The following is a 20,524-nucleotide window of genomic DNA, read 5'->3' as shown; positions in this document are numbered from 1 at the left end:
TTTTTTTTTAAATTATTGAATTCTAAGAAGATGTAAAATTGACAAAGTTGATTTCTTCTTTGTGCTTGATTGCACCATAAAAGTACAAAGATGTAGTCTTCAAAAAGTTGTAAACACATATTTATTTTAAAAAATGTAAAATAACAAGATTTGTAATATAATAGTTGTGGCACAAACTATGACACTAAATGTAAAATAAATTGTATTTACAGTAAATCTCATAATAAAGCAAATGTGGTTTTGTTTTGTTTATATCATGCTTTTATGGTTCATATATCATAATGGTGGAAATACAAAAGTGCACACACTGAAATATCTCACCTTCTTTACTAATCATTGATATTATGTTGATAGTCCTAAATATAAAGCTTTATTACAACTGTCACATAAACTTAACATTAACCAAGAAAACTAAACATTGAAAGTGAGGTCAAGGTCAGATGAACCATGCCAGACAGGCATGTACAGCTAACAATTCTGCCATACAACAAATATAGTTGACCTTTTGCTTATAGTTTAAGAAAAACAGACCAACACACAAAAACTTAACACTGAGCAATGAACAGTGAAAATGAGGTCAAGGTCAAATAAAACCTGTGTGACTGGCATATATATATCATAAAATATTTCCATACACCAAATATAGTTGACCTATTGTTTATAGTATTAGAAAAAAGACCAAAACTCAAAAACTTAACTTTGACCACTGAACCATGAAAATGAGGTCAAGGTCAGATGACAACTGCCAGCTAGACATGTTCACCTTACAATCATTCCATACACCAAATATAGTAGACCTATTGCATACAGTACATGTATAAGAAAAACAGACCAAAACACAAAAATTAACTATAACCACTGAACCATGAAAATGAGGTCAATGTCAGATGACACCTGCCAGTTGGACATGTACACACCGAATATACTAGACCTATTGCTTATAGTATTTGAGATATGGACTTGACCACCAAAACTTAACCTTGTTCACTGATCCATGAAATGAGGTCGAGGTCAAGTGGAAACTGTCTGACGGGCATGAGGACCTTGCAAGGTACGCACATACCAAATATAAACTAAATAAAGTTCTCCTATTACTTATAAGAGAGAATTTAACATTAACTTTTTTTTTAAGTAGTCATTGAACCATGAAAATGAGGTCAAGGACATTGGACATGTGACTGACGGAAACTTTGTAACATGGGGCATCCATATACAAAGTATGAAGCATCCAGGTCTTCCACCTTCTAAAATATAAAGCTTTTAAGAAGCTAGCTAACACTGAGGCTGCCATAGCCGCCAGATCACCTTCCCGATGTCGAGCTTTCTGCGACAAAAGTCACAGGCTCGACAAAAAGAAAAACAATACAAAATGTTAAATTGGAAAAATGATTATATTACATCATTCTACTATTGTGTTGAAACATACTCTGCACATGAAATAAACAATAATATCTCTAATATATATTATCAACATGATCACAAATTCAACAATTAACATGCAAAACCAAAAACTATCATGACGCTATAATTCAAATCACAATTTTGTTCATCTATATCACAATTTTAATGTCATTTACAATATTTAGAGAAACTGGAAATATTATTGAAAAATCTCCATCATTTATCCTTTAAAATATTACGTTTAATTCATAAAGTGCCTGCCCTAACCGTTATCTCTTTCAAGAGGTCATGGCAATTGATAGGTCATTTTTCGCAACTATTTCCATTATCCCTTTGACGCTAGTTTTATACATAGTTTTGAACTCTATTATTATCTTTTTGAAAGATAAAAAATCTTATATGAACTAATTCTATAGTTTTTCTAAAATAAAATGGCACAATTTCTCAAAATTTGCATGACTTAGTACCCTGTACATAGTCATAAGTCAAACTAGGTTTTCTACATAGGGACTAAAACTTTTAACTGAGCAAGTCATAAAATACATCTATGGATTTGTTTCCATTTTTCCCTGGGTCCATGTCTTTAAATTCAAAGAAAATGCAGAAGTCTTTTTGGCATTTTTTAACATACCAGTTTTGAAAAACATAATTCAGTTAAAAAAAGTTCATATACAATATATCAAGATTAATGTTCTAACAAATTTCTTTCAAAATTTCGATCATGGTTTACCAAACTCATTGCTCGACATTTTTCTGTCTGATTTCATTTGAAATGGCAACCATTCCACCGTTCTCTCCGATATCTCCACCATTTTAAGTGCAATGAACAACTTTCATAGGTTTCCAACTTTTCAAATTTGAAAATTTCTTTTATTAATTTCCCATATATGCTGACTAAGAGATTGTCCGTCAACATCTAAACTGTCTGCATCTGAATCTGGCGGGAAAAATTCTGGTCTTGTTTCTAAAAATGGTGCCATTTCATCTAAAGGCATAGAATCCACTCCGCTGTCAAGTCTTCCTTGATTCTGATTCTTAGCGTTTATTTCAAGTTTGATACCTGAATCTGAAATTCCACTGTCAAAAACATCTTGTTCAACGCCAATTTCTGTCGCTTTAATGTCTTGATTGTCATAGTTTGTTTTTGCGGAATGAAGTTGAGCCTGAACTAGGCCATGAATCTGTGTTTGTTGAGGTTTGACGTGGTCTGAACCTGATAAATGAGGCGGACTCTGATAGTTGAGACAGAACTTATCCACATATGGATGTGTGTGCATGTCATACATGACGGGAAATGCTAATAAAGGTTGAGTCTGGTGGGAATCTTCTACAGTACTACACCCTAGAAAGTCATCGTCGAACCATTTCTGATTGTCACGCATGTAAAGATATAAAGATAATAGATGATTTTTAAATGTTAAGATTTCATGATTATCATTTAAATTTAATCTGATTTTTTCTTTAGTTATGTCTTTGTACGATATACTCTCCAGGAATGATGATACTTTTCCTAAATCTAAATCTATTTGCTCAGTGTCTGAAATTTGATATAAACGAGGAACATTTTTATTCTTGAACATACAACAATCAAGCCAGTTTATAGAAACAATAGGTGAAAGAAGCAGCATGTTTGGTTCGACATCTTTCATATCTTTTATTCTTTGAAGAAAAGATACACCTGAATTAAAGGCTCTATTCCAATTACAGTTGCCGAAATTTCCATCGGCACATATATGATTAATTTGATGTATTCCTTCAGTGATAACAAACACAACCTTCCAATTTGGTTCTATGATTCGATTATCCGATACAACTTCCACCTTACTATTAGTTGTCTCCCTTATAACTTGCCCAAGACTCCTGACGATGTTGTCGACATAATTGTTTTCAGCACAGAAAACTATTGCTATGTTGTTGTCTCCTGAAAAAACATAAAGACAAAAATAATTGACAGAAATCCAATTTCACCTAGATGTTAAAGTTACAACTCTAATTTTACTATTATTTCCCAAGAGTCAGAGATCTGCAGTTATTACAAACAAGAATAGATACCCAGTACATGGATGCCCCAATCACACTATCATTTTCTATGATCAGTGGATTATAAAATTGGAGTCAAACTCTAATTTGGCATAAAAATTAGAAAGATCATACCATAAGGAACATGTATACTAAGTTTCAAGTTGATTGGACTTCAACTTCATCAAAAACTACCTTGACCAAAATCCTTAAACCTTTTAGTCAATAAATGACCATCATTTGTATGAATCCAGAGGCGGATTTAGGAGGCCCCCCCCCCCCTTTTTAGAAAAAATTTGGTTGCTTATATAGGGAATCACTGAAGCGAGACTGGAGCGGGCCTCACATTATGTCAGTCAGTGGGCCCCCACTTATGAAAATTTCTGGACCCGCCACTGGAATCAATATTTAATGTAAAAAATGGGTAGAAAATAAAGGTATGATTGATTTTATTGTTCCTCCAGTAAAAGAGTGACCTTTTCTTTGTTGTCTGTAAATATTCAAGTACATATGCTGTAAATGTTAATTTCATTTTAATTTAATCAAAACGCAAAATATATTGAAATTACACACATGTCTTCGTTTGTAACATCTGGTTATACTAATTTTACAGACTTCACTTATTATTCCCTTTCATTTGGAGTAAAACATCTGTAATATTATACATGTATTTTCAAGCTGTTCCAAGTCATGGACCATATATTGGGATTCATTTCTGTACATCCAAAGCAACACAATAAGTCAACCACTTAAAAGACACTTTACAATATCAATATATCAAAACTGAATTGTTTGTAAAAATTGTTTAAAATATCAGGTGAAATATTTGATATGTCAGATGAAAACTAAAGAATCCTTTCATCAAAATACAAATATGATACTGATTAAAATGTTTGTTGAATAACCTCCGTCAAGTACACTAGAGACTTAAAACTTTCAGAAGCCAAATGCGTTACATAACACAAGTGGGGAATTCCAAATTCTAATCAATCTGTTGACTCTCTCTCTCTTGTTTAAAAGATGGGTAAATGAATTATATATCATCATAGAACAATTAGCACAACTTGATTGTACTTCCTGCTTTTAAAACTGTTGACCTTTGTTTTTTCGTAACCAACTGTTTACATATTTCTCAAAGCAACATATTTATTGTTTAATTCAAGTCTGCTGAAGTTAAATAGTTTACAAATCAAAAAGTTAATGACCGGTAGTGTTTTTACAATGTACTTCTGACAGTAAATTGGTATATTGTGGTGGTAGTCATATTGTTTTGTAACGCACTTGCTAGTGCCAAAATAAAACATTCCTTAAAAGATAAAAGCAAGATTTTTTTTATTAACAAATGTAACATTTTGAGCAATGATTATAATTAAATAATAAATTTTATGGCTTTTATACAACATTTTCCTTTGATCTTACTGAATGATAATTTCTTTTCTTGGCACAGCAGATTAATATGAAAAATTATCGCTAGAGACTAAGGTCGCATATGCTCATTGTCAAAGGTAAAATAGCAATAAACAGATTATCACTGATCATCTCTACTCGATTGTTTTTCTCACTTTTGCCGTACCGGCTCAAGCAAAATAATCAATCTCGTTGAGATGATCAACGATGATCTATAACGGTCTCAAAATAATTGAATTTATTGAGAGAAAAAATAAATCAATTACGCTAACGATAAAATTCTAAAGTAGTGCCAATGTCAAGTAACAGTTTAAATATCCATTTCACTTGGAAACCAGGTTAACAGATTATTGTATCACAAAACAAGCATTAAACAAAAGTTAACTTCAATTTACCGTCCTACCATCTGTTGTTTTAAAGATGAATTATTGCAATTCAATATAATCTTTGATTTTTTGAACTAATTCTTTCTACTTAAATTTTCCTTAAGTTGTTTTCTTTGAAGTTTTGTATTTTATCCTATTTTATGTGTCAAATCAATGTTTGTTTTATTTACATTAAATTCAGTAAACTCACTGACATTTGAAAGCGATTAATAGCGAGACAGCTAGAAGAAACTGCAAAAAACATATAATAGCTTTTTAAGTACAAGTAGAATTTTTCAGACCTTGCGCTTATATGAAGGAATAATTGAGGAATGCTTTACATGAATAATTTGTGAATTATACTTATATGAAATCTAGTTCAAAATTCCCTTAAAAGGGCAACACCCTCTGCATAAATAAAATGTTAAAGTCATATAAAAACTTAAAAAAAAGTTTAATATTAGTTTTATTTACTTAAATTGTTAGGTTTTACCCTGAAAAGAACATCCTTGACATTATCAAAATCTTCAGAAATGTACCAATTTTTGAATTATTGACTTCCCAGACACTAATTTGCCTATATTTTATCATGTGCAGTAACCTAAACTACTTGATATCTCCTTATAACTTGAGCTACTGTACAGCGCAAGTGTGAGGGGAAAAACAGGGATGAAAGAATGTAACCAAACATGCTCTTGTCGGTCTTGAAGGTAAATAGTAAAAAGATTCTTAACCCTTTCCTCCATAATGACGCCTTTTGACGCCTGTGTAGTACTTCAGTTGAAACACCTTGACTACAAAATGTCTGCATCAAACCTTAAAAAAATTGTATCTAATATGAAAAGAAAATTCATGAGAATATCTGACTTGAATTTCATTGATGAAATATTCGTTTTTGTAATGCATTAATACTTTAAACCTGATAATAATTTTTTTATTGAAAAAAGCCTATGCGAATCAAGTATATAAAAAAAAAAATCTCCATGGAGTAAAGGGTTAAAGAACAAATTGAATACAACAAATTATTTAACAACTGTTAAAGAATAGTTTAATTAATGGGAATGCTTTTTTTCTAATTATTGTTATACAGTCACAATCTGGAAAACCTCTGTAACAAACTTGAAACTTAATTAGCTTAATTAGTAACTGAACATTTAAAATAGCTAATTTATTCAAAACCACAGGATTAGGACTTAAGGCCATGGCCCTGAAATATTTATCAAACTTTATAATATGTACTGAAAGTAATGCAACTTTTTACAAAATATTATTGATCTATCACAAGAAGATTCTATCAAACTAACTTAAGCAGAAAACGTAACATTGAAAATTGCTAATTAGTTCAGTCACCGGACCATGCCTTAGGGGACAGGGCGTAAAAGAAGACGTCAAACTGATATATACTGATAGTAAATCAACTTCATAGTAAATATCAATGATCTGCTACAAGTAGGTCTTATCAAATTAGCTTAACAGATACAGCACTGCCGGTGTCATCGTCGCAAGAAAATCAATCCCTATTTCTCGCTTTCACACAAAAAAGCAAGCTAAACAAAATTCCGTTTTCAGTTTATAGTAAATACCTTCATCTGGTCCATTATTGGGCAGAATAATAGATTCTTCTCCTGTTTTATCCTTTTTTAAAATACCTGAAATAAAAAATATGTATATGCTACAAATTGCTAAACTTACTGGTTGAGCAGAAAGGTGGTTAATTTTGTGGGTTAAATTGGTAGATTGTGTAAATGACATTTATATGTTATTTTCCACACTTGTGAAATCAGCTAGAACAAAATGCATTGTTCAATTAGGTGATTGGCAAATATGTTACAACCAAGTGCTCCGCAGGGCGCAGCTTTATACAACCGCAGAGGTCGATCCCTGAACAGTTGGGGCAGGTATGGACAAAACATTTAAGCATGATACAGCTCTGAATTTGGATTGTGATCAAATTTTTGACATTATATGGGTTTTTTACACAAAACAAATGTCAAGATTTTACAAATCAATTAAAGATTTCTTCTTCAAACTTATTTCAATCTAAAATTAAATAGTTGACACAGCATAGGTTTCTGATACAGAATGAATGTGGTCTATGAACTTAAAAATTGTTTTGCCTTTGAGCAATTCACTATGCTGTTGAATATTAATCCTGTCAAAAAAATGTTTGAAGAAATTTTCTTTTTATTTATGAAATCTGAAATGAGAACAAGTTTATGGACACAACTTTTAAGCTAAAAATATTTTAGATAAGATAAGGAAAAAAAAAACTTTTTATATTGGCAAATTTCCAATGAAGTTATTTACTTAAAGTTATTGGCAAATAAAAATAGAAAATGACATCATAGTCATGTCTGGCAAATGTCCAACATACATTATCTAAAAACATTTTAGATAAGATAAGGAAAAAAAGCTTCATCAGCAACATTTTATATTGGCAAATTTCCAATGAAGTTATTTACATAAAGTTATTGGCAAATAAAAACAGAAAATGACATCATAGTCATGTCTGGCAAATTTCCAACATATATTATCAACTACTATTCTATACAAAGAAAGATAACTCCAATTGAAAATTAATTGCTATTGCACAATATTGTGCAATTAGATATTTCTTGCTATTGTGCAATACTGTGTAATTGAAAATTTCTTGCTATTGCACAATACTTGATATGGAATCCTGATTTGGACCAACTTGAAAACTGGGCCCATAATCAAAAATCAAAGTACATGTTTAGATAAAGCATATCAAATAAGCCCAATAATTTAATTTTTGTTAAAATCAAACTTAGTTCAATTTTGGACCCTTTGGACCTTAATGTAGACCAATTTGAAAACTGGACCAAAAAATAAAAGAATCTACATACACAGTTAGATTTGGCATATCAAAGAACCCATTTATTCAATTTTTGATGAAATCAAACAAAGTTTAATTTTGGACCCCCATTTGGACCAACTTGAAAACTAGGCCAATAATTAAAAATCTAAGTACGTTTTTAAATTCAGCATATCAAAGAACCCCAAGGATTCAATTTTTGTTAAAATCAAATTCAGTTTAATTTTGGACCCTTTGGACCTTAATGTAGACCAATTTGAAAACGGGACCAAAAATTAAGAATCTACATACATAGTTAGATTCAGCATATCAAAGAACCCCAATTATTCAATTATTGATGAAATCACACAAAGTTCAATTTTGGACCCTTTGGGCCCCTTATTCCTAAACTGTTGGGACCATAACTCCCAAAATCAAACCCAACCTTCCTTTTATGGTCATAAACCTTGTGTTTAAATTTCATAGATTTCTATTTACTTATACTAAAGTTATGGTGCAAAAACCAAAAATAATGCTTATTTGGGCCCCTTTTTGGCCCCTAATTCATAAACTGTTGTGACCTCAACTCCAAAATCAATCCCAACCTTCCTTTTGTGGTCATAAACCTTGTGTTTAAATTTCATTGATTTCTATATACTTATACATGTACTAAAGTTATTGTGCGAAAACCAAGAATAATGCTTATTTGGGCCCTTTTTTGGCCCTCAATTCCTAAACTGTTGGAACCAAAACTCCCAAAATCAATCACAACCGTCCTTTTGTGGTCATAAACCTTGTGTCAAAATTTCATAGATTTCTATTCACTTAAACTAAAGTTATAGTGCGAAAACCAAGAAAATGCTTATTTGGGCCCTTTTTGGCCCCTATTCCTAAAATGTTGGGACCAAAACTCCCAAAATCAATCCCAACCTTCCTTTTGTGGTCATAAACCTTGTGTTAAAATTACATTGATTTCTATTCACTTTTACTATAAAGTTAGAGTGCGAAAACTAAAAGTATTCGGACGACTACGACGCAAGCCGCAAGACGACGCAGGACGACGACGACGCCAACGTGATAGCAATATACGACCAAAAAATTAAAATTTTTGCGGTCGTATAAAAATATATTGTTTTTACATCTTAAGTGGGACAAAATATAAATCTATATCTGCACCCAATATAAAAACTTGACAAAAGTGAAGGTACACACTTTGGGGCTAACAATAAACATGGCACTACAAAAATATAAAGATGTTTGATACCATTATAAGACATAATATTTGAAGTTTCTGGTTTAAAGTTTTTACACTAAAGGCTATAAGATCCTTTAAGCAAAAGTAAATAAAAGCTTTGGGTTGATGTACATGTGAATTTTGTTCTTGGGTACTGGTACTACACATATCTAATGTTTAAGATGTTATGCACCACAATCCAGGAATAGAGGATTTTTAACTATTAAATAATGTGCATATTAATTGAGAATTATTTTTTCCCCAATGCTGAATTTACAGGATCTGCTTACCCTTCCGGAGCACCTGAGATCACCCCTAGTTTTTGGTGGGGTTTGTGTTGTTTATTCTTTAGTTTTCTATGTTGTGTCATGTGTACTATTGTTTTTCTGTTTGTCTTTTTCATTTTTGCCATGGCGTTGTCAGTTTGTTTTAGATTTATGAGTTTGACTGTCCCTTTGGTATCTTTCGTCCCTCTTTTACACATACTAATATTGGGGAAATATTTGGTCAACATTTAACAATGATTATTCCCTGGTCATTTGTGTATTGTAAAAAAAATGTAATGAGCTACTGTGTCATAATGTGAAAGAACTATATGATACCTTGAAATTGCCCCTATAATTTGAACTCTAGGTTATATATTGATAAGTTAGAAGACATCAAGAGGCGCACAAGTTGTTAATAAACAAATCCAAAAGCATAAAAATCATAGAGCCATGGTGTATTAACTTTCTATTAAAGTTGAACTATTCCAGAAGTACCAGAACTATGTACAAGATAGAATTTGGTACTGATTTTACTTTCTAGTTTGGTATGTCTGGAGCTAATTTTTTTTTTACAAGAACGATACCATTAAACAACCATATATCAGACATGTGGCAGAGTTGTCAAGCCACAACTGGAGATTTGGAAATTTTCAGCTGGAGTTTGGGCTTCATAACTGGAGCTTTTTATCGACCTTTTATCAATGTACGCAATGTGATTTTTGTGTGTGTTTTAATCTGCATATCTTCCTTTTTTGTCAACAAAGTAATGATTCCATACCTTTCAACACCTGCATAGCCATTTTTACTTGAAAAAATAGAAGATAAGGGGTTTTCAAATATTTATTATTATGTATAGTTCCAAGATTAAGTGATTAGCCATCATACATAGTTGACAAAAAGTATCTCTGATTAAGCTACATTGTCAACTTTTGGTACCACTACTACACATGCTAGTAACAGAAGGTGTTGAAATGATATTCATTTGTAGTGGGCTTTCTGTTGGGTAGCTGTCTCCATATTTGGTCAAGTCATTAGGGCTACCATAGTCAGCTTTGCATTAAGTAGAGTAAGCATAGTCTTGACCTTAGGCATTGGACTTGCACCATTTTAGATCAGATCTCCAGGCAGAGTTTGAATTTGGCTAGATACTTGGTCTTCTTTAATTTGCTGCTGGGGTATTTGGTGATAACATACAGTTTGCATTTTGTCAAATCCAAAAATTTTAAAATTGTCCAAGACAAACATACTCATATAGGTATTCCTTTCGCTTGGATGGAATACAAGCCATAAATATCATATTTGAGTTGATTTCATTTGTCTCTGAGGTTCAGTATTTGATCCTTGCAGAATTTTTATCAACAGCATCAAATTAATTAAAGAATAAAGTTGTTGTTTATACAACTAATCTCTTGTCAGTATTTCACTTTTAATAATCCAGGTATGTGTCTCAAACTAGCTTGTTATCACCAGGTATTGCCAATTGTCTTTTATTGTTGTATACACAAGTCTAATCTTAAACACCCTCATTGAATTGCCTATTAATCAAAACAGGAAATGGTGACTTCCGGTTTTCTCAGACTTCTTCTCTGTCTGTATTCAAATTTTGTAAACAAAAATGTCTACTGAAAATTTTCGTGGTTGACATTTCCCAAAAAAAAGCATAAGATTTCAAATTTAAACGGGAGGGACGAAAGAGGGTCTAAAGTGGGAGATATATTATATGATTATTATTATCTGAACTTCAAAATCATCTGTGTACATTCTATATAAAAGCGTAATAATTAAGTTTCAAGAACTAAATAAGTTATTTAAAAATATCATTTCAAAATGACAATATTGGTGACCAGCTTTAAACCAAATTTTCAAGGATTTGTAAAAAAAAGTATTGTAATTGTCTCTGAACTTGAAGCTTACCTTTGCGATAGAATACAAAGACTGTTAGAGAAATGACTATTACCAAGACCAGAGGTATCACAACCCAAGTCATCACTTGCATCTTTTCTTTTTCTTTTTCTAAAAATTGGTTGTAATCAAAATCATATATTTCATTATCTAAAACAAAATGATGCAAAATATCATTATTTGTAAAAAGTATAAAGATTCTACCTACAGAAACATCAGACAAATTATATTTCAAATTCAAAGACCAAATTTTCTTTAAAACATGCACATGCCTTCTATTTACAATTATTGGTAAGGTGATTTTGATGCGATATGATATTTTGATTTTACTTTGAGATGTCTAAGGTACCATCAGTAACAATATAAATTATCATAACAGCCACAACCTGTATATTAAGGTCAGCCAGCCACAGAAAACTGACTTTATAAGAGATGTGACCTTTGAAACAAAGCTTAATATACATAGATATTATAACATCAGGACAACCAGGTGCTCAACAGGGCGCAGCTTTATACGACCTCACAGGTCGAACCCTGAACGGTTGGGGCAAGTATGGACACAACATTCAAGCTTGATACAGCTCTGAATTTGGATTGTGATCAAATTTTTGACATAATATGAGTTTCTGACATAAATCAAATGTCAAGATCTTACAAATCTATTGCGCATTATTGTGCAATTAAAGATTTATTCTTGGAATTTGAGAAATTTGGGAAAAAAATTGAAAACTACTACCACCCACCCTTTTTTTTTGCCAATTAGTCCAAAACCTGACATTTCTTTATACATAATTTACAAGTAGTGTAAAGGAGGTAAATGCCAAACAAACCCAACATTGTATGTTAAATGTTTTTGAATAACTCCCTTAGACTGCTTTTAAATTGTCCTAATTGTCCATTGACCATAAAAACCTAGTTTTTCCACTTTTTTGCGCCTAATTCCAAAACATTTTGAGCCATAACACCCCCCCCCCCTTTTCCCCATATCCCCCAAGTCAATACTAATCATCCCTTCATGGTATGGAAACTTGTGGTATAATTTCAGAGAGACTCATACACTTAAACACAAGTTATTGTTTGAAAACTAAAAAGATGCTTATTTTGGGCCCCTTTTTTGGCCCCTTATTCCTAAACTATTGGGACCATGTCTCCCAATTCAAACCCAACCTTCCTTTAATGGTATTGAACCTTCTTGTAAAAATTTATAGAAATCCATTCACTAAAATTTAAGTTATTGTCCGGAAACTAAATGCGTCTTCCGACAATGACGACGCAGACGACATGATAGCATTATACGACACAAATTTTTTTTTGAGGTCATATAAAAACAGTGTGACGTTACAAAACAGGATATTTGTTTAAAATAGATGACAGTAAAAGCACATTAAACTGTAGCCTAATTATCAAAATTCAGAAATTTTATGGACTTTTTACCTATTGTAAAGACATGTCTATTGATGAAGACTGTGTATAACCCTCTAGATACTTTTAATTAAGTTTGTTGTTGGGTTATTGTCTCATGGCGGTATATCCCACAATCACTGTTCAAAATATTTTTTCCTATTTGCCCTTTCATAATACCCACTGTCAAATTTTTTTTCACATGTTTGAATTTTTTTTCAAGCTGATAAACCTGTGAACAAATTTAGCTTATTGGTGAAGTGAAAAATACTGTCATGCACAAAGTGATCACCCTGCGTTGGTTTGGCACAGCTTATAAATGTTTAAGCTCACCTGGTAATTGATCATATGTTAGTTTGGGTTCAATTCTAATTGGTGAATACTCCACATTGTGACTCAAAGGTTGATTGTCTTTATCATACGGCCTCACCTGTTAATAAAAAAATATTTATAAATATACAAACAAAATTTGGAAAAATTACCTAGTATATATAAGAAATTCCTATCGGTATCAAGTTAGCAACAACATTGTTAAATTATATCTTGTATAAACTAAATGCAATCTTGATTTTTTTTTATAGAAATTAATTCAGTCTGCTCTTTTTAAAGGTAAACTAATTAAAAATAATAATTTTCAAATGGAAGTATTAAAATTCATCCAAAACCCAATATTGTGAATTAAGCTGTTATGGAAATTTTGATACTGTCAATAACTTTTTTATTTGATGCTTTGAGAAGCATAAGCTTGCTTGATGCTTGATGGTAAAGTGCATTTCTACTCTCCTTAATACATAGCTGCGGAAACGTAACTCTTATGATCCTTTTGTAAAAATTTTTTGATTTTGCTGACCATATGGTCAAATAGTCAAAAAATAACATAAGGACCTAAGAGCTACAGTTCCGCAGCTACTTAATACATGGACAAAACCATTAAACAACAGTGTCTCATTTGTATATTCTAAAAAAAAAAAAATTGTTTAGTTTAAACAAAAGAGCCATAATGATAAAATGCCTTTTGAAGACGTCCATAGATCTCTCACTGAAGCCTACATATTTCAGCAGATCAACATACAACCTTGAGCATGGTTAGAAAAAACTTTAAAATGTCAGGTCTGTAGTTTCAATGCTCAGAATATTGGAAGCATTGAATGTTTGTAAATATTCAGATTGCAATTGATATCATGTAAAAAAAAAACATTACACACAAGACATAACAGTGTTATATAACATTTTCCATTAAGTATGCAAGTTTTCAATGGTAATTGAAAGCAACGAAGGAAGAAAATATTCAAGAAATATTTATGTTCCTTGTCAAACAAAATCAAATCTAAGTTTCAAGCCAAACAGATATAGGATAGAAGAACATGCCTATGTCAAGAAATCACATAAAAAATTGGTAATCAGGTGCAAAAAGTATCAATTTTCTAAAAATATAAATTTTAACGAAAGGAGGATGGGAAGGCTAATTTGAAAATGTAAATTATTTTATTCTATGATAACCTACTTTTCTCTAGATTCAATGTTCACAAATGCTAAACGGAACTTAATAGAAGCCTAATGAAACTATTCAAAACTTGTCAGATAGGAAGTCAGCATGTCACTCAGTTGTACCTCAACGTCATGAAAATGCTAATTTTGATCATACAATACCAAAATGGGTAATTTTTACCAAACCTCTATCAAATAAAGATGTGAATCCTTTATTTTCATTCAGTTTGACAAATTGATACCATAAAAAATGATAAAACCATTCAAGTAAGTTGCAAAAGTACAGAATCTACATTTTACTGCAGATATCCAGACCATATGAAACATGACTATAAAAATAAACCAGTATTTATAAATATCTAAGGTGCGTCATTATTAACGCAATAAGATGGCTATTTCTGTACAAATGGACAATTATTACCTTCAAGGTCTGTGTCAATGGTACTTAAACGTGAGCAATTCTAAGATATAGGAGTGAATTCATCAGCTCAATGTCAAGTATGTCAAACAATATTCAGATAAAACGCATCCTCAAGAAAAAAAACCACTTTAACGATCAGGCGCGGATCCAGGGGGGGTGGGGGTTCCGGGGGTTGGAAGTTAACTTGGAACCCCCCCTTTTTTTGGACAATCAATGCATTTGAATGGGGACATGTAATTGGAACCCCCCCTTTGTCCTGGGTTAGGAACCCCCCCTTTTTAAAATGGCTGGATCCGCCCCTGACGATAACATACCAAAATTGTCATATCAAAGTACAACTTCTTCTTTATTAACTGTTTTTTTTCAAAATTTCATTAAATGCTCACAAAAAAAATCATTGTAATAAATATGACAGTATGAAGCATATGAAAATTGTCTATCATCACAACAGTCATAGACATAAAATGCAATAACATAATCTTTAAGTATGGAATCAATATGAAGTTAAGGCCATTTGAAAATTGTCTATCATCACAACAGTCATAGACATAAAATACAATAATATAATCGTTAAGCAAGGAATTAATATCATGTTAAAGTCCTTCATTATAGCAAAAACATCCTTTATAGTCTAAATGAAAATATCATGGAACAAAGAAACATCCTGTAATATTGTGGATCTAAGACAATGTAAAAATAGGTCTTATAGTAAACAAATTAACCTATATTAAAATAAATGTGATAAACACTGCTCTAATTTAACATGAAACAATGTCTTAGCTGTATTCATGAACAAAAAGAGACATTAATTATTTTGTATTTACTGAGTACACCGAGAACACTACATATCAGTTGATAACAAAATATTTTTAAGGAGTGAGCGTGAAAAAAACATATTTGTTTTTGATATTAGGTTCATTCTTGTATTATTACAGCTGTTGGCCTTCTAACTGTTTCTTCCTTCTGCAGTTAAAAAAAGACAGCATCAAACACGGCCAAGGGATAGAAGCACTGAATTAACCAGCTTGTCAAGAATGTTGTTCAATTCTCATACAATAAAAACAACATAAAACTCAACTGTCTGAGATCAAATAATAAATATTCAGACACCATTGTATAGATAGATCTTAGAAGAGCCTTGTTTTTACTGTTCATGCCACTTCAATGACAGGAAAAAGTGAGCCAGTGCTAACCACATGCCATTCATATGCCATTTTTGTTTTTGTTTGTTTTTGATTGTTGAAATCAAAATAAAAACCAGATGCTCCGCAGGGCGCAGCTATATACGACCACAGAGGTTGAACCCTGAACAGTTGGGGCAAGTATGGACACAACATTTAAGCTGGATTCAGCTCTAAATTTGGATTGTGATTAAAAAGTTGACACAGCATAGGTTTCTGACACAGAATGAATGTGGTCTAATGAACTTAAAATATTTTTTTTGCCTTTGAGCAATTCACCATGCTGTTTAATATTAATCCTCTCAAAAAAATGTTTGAAGAAATTTTCTTTTTATTTATGAAATCTGAAATGAGAAAAATTTAACCCCTCCCCTATTTTTTTTCACATCCCCCTTTCCCTTTTTCTAAAACTGATCTCAATTCAAATTCCATTACAACAATAACTACTCATTTAAATACATCATAAAATATTAAAATGTAAAATAAAGTGCTTGTTATCACTGAATGGTAAAGATTGTTTTAATTTATCAGTTGGTAGTAAAAGTGAATATACATTGTATATTGTATAAAACAATGATTTAATAAAATTGAGAATGGAAATGGGGAATGTGTCAAAGAGACAACAACCCGCCCAATTAAAAAACAACAGCAGAGGGTCACCAACAGGTCTTCAATGTAGCGAGAAATTCCCGCACCCGGAGGCGTCCTTCAGCTGGCCCCTAAACAAATATATACTAGTCCAGTGATAATGAACGCCATACTAATTTCCAAATTGTACACAAGAAACTAAAATTAAAATAATACAAGACTAACAAAGGCCAGAGGCTCCTGACTTGGGACAGGCGCTAAAATGCGGCGGGGTTAAACATGTTTGTGAGATCTCAACCCTCCCCCTATACCTCTAACCAATGTAGTAAAGTAAACGCATAACAATACGCACATTAAAATTCAGTTCAAGAGAAATCCGAGTCTGATGTCAGAAGATGTAACCAAAGAAAATGAACAAAATGACAATAATACATAAATAACAACAGACTACTAGCAGTTAACTGACATGCCAGCTCCAGACTTCAACTAAACTGACTGAAAGATTATGATTTCATCATATGAACATCAGGCACAATCCTTCCCGTTAGGGGTTTAGTATCATACCATCATAACATATATGAGAAGAACATAACCCGTGTCATGCCAACAACTGTTTTTAGAATAAATGTGTTTAGTTCCGATGCAAAGACCTTATCAGTGACTCAATATTAACGCCAAAATATGCAATCTTTAATGACTTGACAACAGTATCGTAATTATATCCCTTCTTAATAAGTCTATTCAAAGGTTTTGTAAGTTTCTGAGGTGAATACTGACACCTTTGTGCTTTATAAAGAATATTACCATAAAAAATTGGATGTGAAATACCTGAACGTATTAGAAGTCTGCATGTTGAGCTATATTTACGAATGATGTCTTTATACCGATGATAAAATTTAGTAAATGTTTTGACTAGTTTGTGATATCGAAAACCCTGGTGTAATAGTTTTTCAGTAATACATAAATTTCTCTCGTTAAAATCTAAAACATTGTTACATACACGAGTGAATCGTACAAGTTGAGATATATAAACACCGTAAGATGGTGACAAGGGAACGTCACCATCTAAAGTTGATTCAACTACTATTCTGGACAAAGAAAGATAACTCCAATTGAAAATTTCTTGCTATTGCATATTGTGCAATTAGAAATTTCTTGCTATTGCGTAATACTGTGCAATTGAAAATATTTGCTATTGCACAATACTGTGCAATTGAAGATTTTTTGCTATTGCACAATACTGTGCAATTGAAAATTTTTTGCTATTGCACAATACTGTGCAATTGAAAATTTTTTGCTATTGCACAATAAAATGTACTGTGCAATTGAAGATTTCTTGCTATTGTTGAATACTGTGCAATTGAAAATTTCTTGCTATTGCACAATACTTGATGTAATAATGTTGGATCCTGATTTGAACCAACTTGAAAACTGGGTCCATAATCAAAAATCTAAGTACATGTTTAGATTCAGCATATCAAAAAAGCCCAAGAATTCAATTTTTGTTAAAATCAAACTTAGTTTAATTTTGGACCCTTTGGACTTTAATGTAGACCAATTTGAAAACGGGACCAAAAATTAAGAATCTACATACACAGTTAGATTTGGCATATCAAAGAACCCCAATTATTCAATTTTTGATGAAATCAAACAAATTTTATTTTGGACCCCGATTTGAACCAACTTGAAAACTGGCCCATAATAAAAAATCTAAGTACATTTTTAGATTCAGCATATCAAAGAACCCCAAGAATTCAATTTTTGTTAAAATCAAATTAAGTTTGATTTTAGACCCTTTGGACCTTAATGTAGACCAATTTGATAACGGGACCAAAAATTAAGAATCTACATACATAGTTAGATGCGGCATATCAAAGAACCCCATTTATTCAATTTTTGATGAAATCAAACAAAGTTCAATTTTGGACCCTTTGGGCCCCTTTTTCCTAAACTGTTGGGACCAAACTTCCCAAAATCAAAACCAACATTCCTTTTACGGTCATAAACCTTGTGTTTAAATTTCATAGATTTCTATTCACTTATACTAAAGTTATGGTGCGAAAACCAAGAATAATGCTTATTTGGGCCCCTTTTTGGCCCCTAATTCCTAAACTGTTGGGACCAAAACTCCCAAAATCAATCCCAACCTTCCTTTTGTGGTCATAAACCTTGTGTTTAAATTTCATTGATTTCTATTTACTTATACTAAAGCTATTGTACGAAAACCAAGAATAATGCTTATTTGGGCCCTTTTTTGGCCCCTAATTCCTAAACTGTTGGAACCAAAACTCCCAAAATCAATCCCAACCTTCCTTTTGTGGTCATAAACCTTGTGTCAAAATTTCATAGATTTCAATTTACTTAAACTAAAGTCATAGTGCGAAAACCAAGAAAATGCTTATTTGGGCCCTTTTTGGCCCCTAATTCCTAAAATATTGGGTCCAAAACTCCTAAAATCAATCCCAACCTTCCTTTTGTGGTCCTAAACCTTGTGTTAAAATTTCATAGATTTCTATTCACTTTTACTAAAGTTAGAGTTAGAGTTTAAAACTAAAAGTATTCGGACGACGACGACGATGCAAGACGCCGACGCAAGACGCCAACATGATAGCAATATATGACGAAAAATTAAAATTTTTGCGGTGGTATAATTATTTTAATTGATAGTTAAGGGTTTCCTTCTGAGATGGTCTAGACAGAATTTGACAACTAACAAGTGAATCTGTAAGCTTCTTTTCAATCATGATACCCCTGCTCCCTAAAAGTATTTATATTAGGTATAATTAAGGAAGTTGTTGAGTGATGAATCTGAAAACACATCACCAATATATCTGACTCATGGAAACAATGAAACAAAATTTTAGAAATCCTTTGTTTTGTAGTTCCTGAGAAAGATGCTTAGAAAACTATTCATGCGACGGACGGATAGACGTACGGACTGACAGATGGGTGTACTGACTTACAGTTGGACGTACAGACTGACAGAAGGATGTACCGACTGACAGATGGACCGACGGACTGACAGAGGTAAAACAGTATACCTCCATTTTTTTTAAGTGGTTTTAAACGCTGGGATATAATATTAATTAGGTGGCTGCAGATACCCCTGCTTGCAGAAAAAAAAATCTACAGCTAATCGCACAATTCAAAAAGATTTTGTCAATCTTCTCTTTCATAATTACCTTGAAAAAAACTATAAAATCTAAATGTTTAAGGAACTAGTTAAGAGAACTTAAAATCATGAATGGTAAATATATATCAAAGTATATTAAACTGGACCTGCAATTTATGTGCTGTGACATTGTGTTCAATTTTCAAAAAAGAATTGGTAAAAGTTGTATTTTAATTATTATCCTTAAACAAAGTTATGGTTATGCCAAAGTCATCTTTCAAGCCTCCAGATAATGTTGTACTCATTAAAATTATAATTCGTGTTTCACTAATACTGATTGTACCATCAAAATCCATGAAAGGAGTATGTTCGATAAGGTCCTAAAATGGCCCACTTTTTTAGCGTAAATTTCAAACTCGGATTTATTGACCAATATCACGATAAATTATAGCTAATACATTGACTAGATAGGATATAAGCCATTTTGTTTAAAATTTTACGTTTTTGCGTTTCATTATGACGTCACAAGTTGTACTCATATTGATTTTTCACGAAAAAATCAATGAAAATGGGGAAATTTCCAAAGATTATTTGACAGGAAACATAGAGCGCATACGTCGACAACAAAGATCTTTTAAAATAATGTTTGTGAAGACATTTAACATGTCTTATTTGAATATTAAGCTTGTCGACGCCTGCGCTCTATGTTTCCTGGTCCTTTATTTGGTTGAAATCCCGCTGATTTTGTCAAATTTCACCAAAATCCCTTATCTTGACCGTTTTGGAATGTAAAAATCGTTCTGTTAAAATTAAACTTTGACAAAAACAGCTCTGTTTAACTTTTTCACATGTCTTTAAGGCAACTTAAAACAATTATTGTCTTGCAACCATGAACTTTATAATTGGGGCCAAATATGGCACTTA

The 20,524-nt window shown here is 32.0% G+C and overlaps 1 protein-coding gene across 4 annotated transcripts in view; it reads right to left on the bottom strand.

The window, feature by feature from the left end:
• Window positions 1-1,372: 1,372 nt before the first annotated feature.
• Window positions 1,373-20,524, bottom strand: part of LOC139512522 (uncharacterized) — a 99,211-nt gene continuing 80,059 nt past the window's right edge. For 2 of the 4 annotated variants that reach the window (XM_071300223.1, XM_071300212.1), the window contains 4 exons: window positions 13,144-13,240; window positions 11,422-11,520; window positions 6,776-6,841; window positions 1,373-3,322 (listed from right to left, as the gene is read on the bottom strand). In XM_071300223.1, coding sequence (XP_071156324.1) covers window positions 2,253-3,322; window positions 6,776-6,841; window positions 11,422-11,520; window positions 13,144-13,240 — 1,332 coding nt within the window. In that variant the 3' untranslated portion in view covers window positions 1,373-2,252. Of the gene's footprint in view, window positions 3,323-6,775; window positions 6,842-11,421; window positions 11,560-13,143; window positions 13,241-20,524 lie in introns of all 4 variants that reach the window. The other 2 variants (XM_071300202.1, XM_071300216.1) reach the window with 1 other exon arrangement.

Source organism: Mytilus edulis, chromosome 1, assembly GCF_963676685.1.
Source record: "Mytilus edulis chromosome 1, xbMytEdul2.2, whole genome shotgun sequence".
NCBI lineage: Eukaryota > Metazoa > Mollusca > Bivalvia > Mytilida > Mytilidae > Mytilus > Mytilus edulis.
The sequence above is the reverse complement of the archived record's forward strand: the minus strand, read 5'-3'. Positions and strand labels throughout refer to the sequence as shown.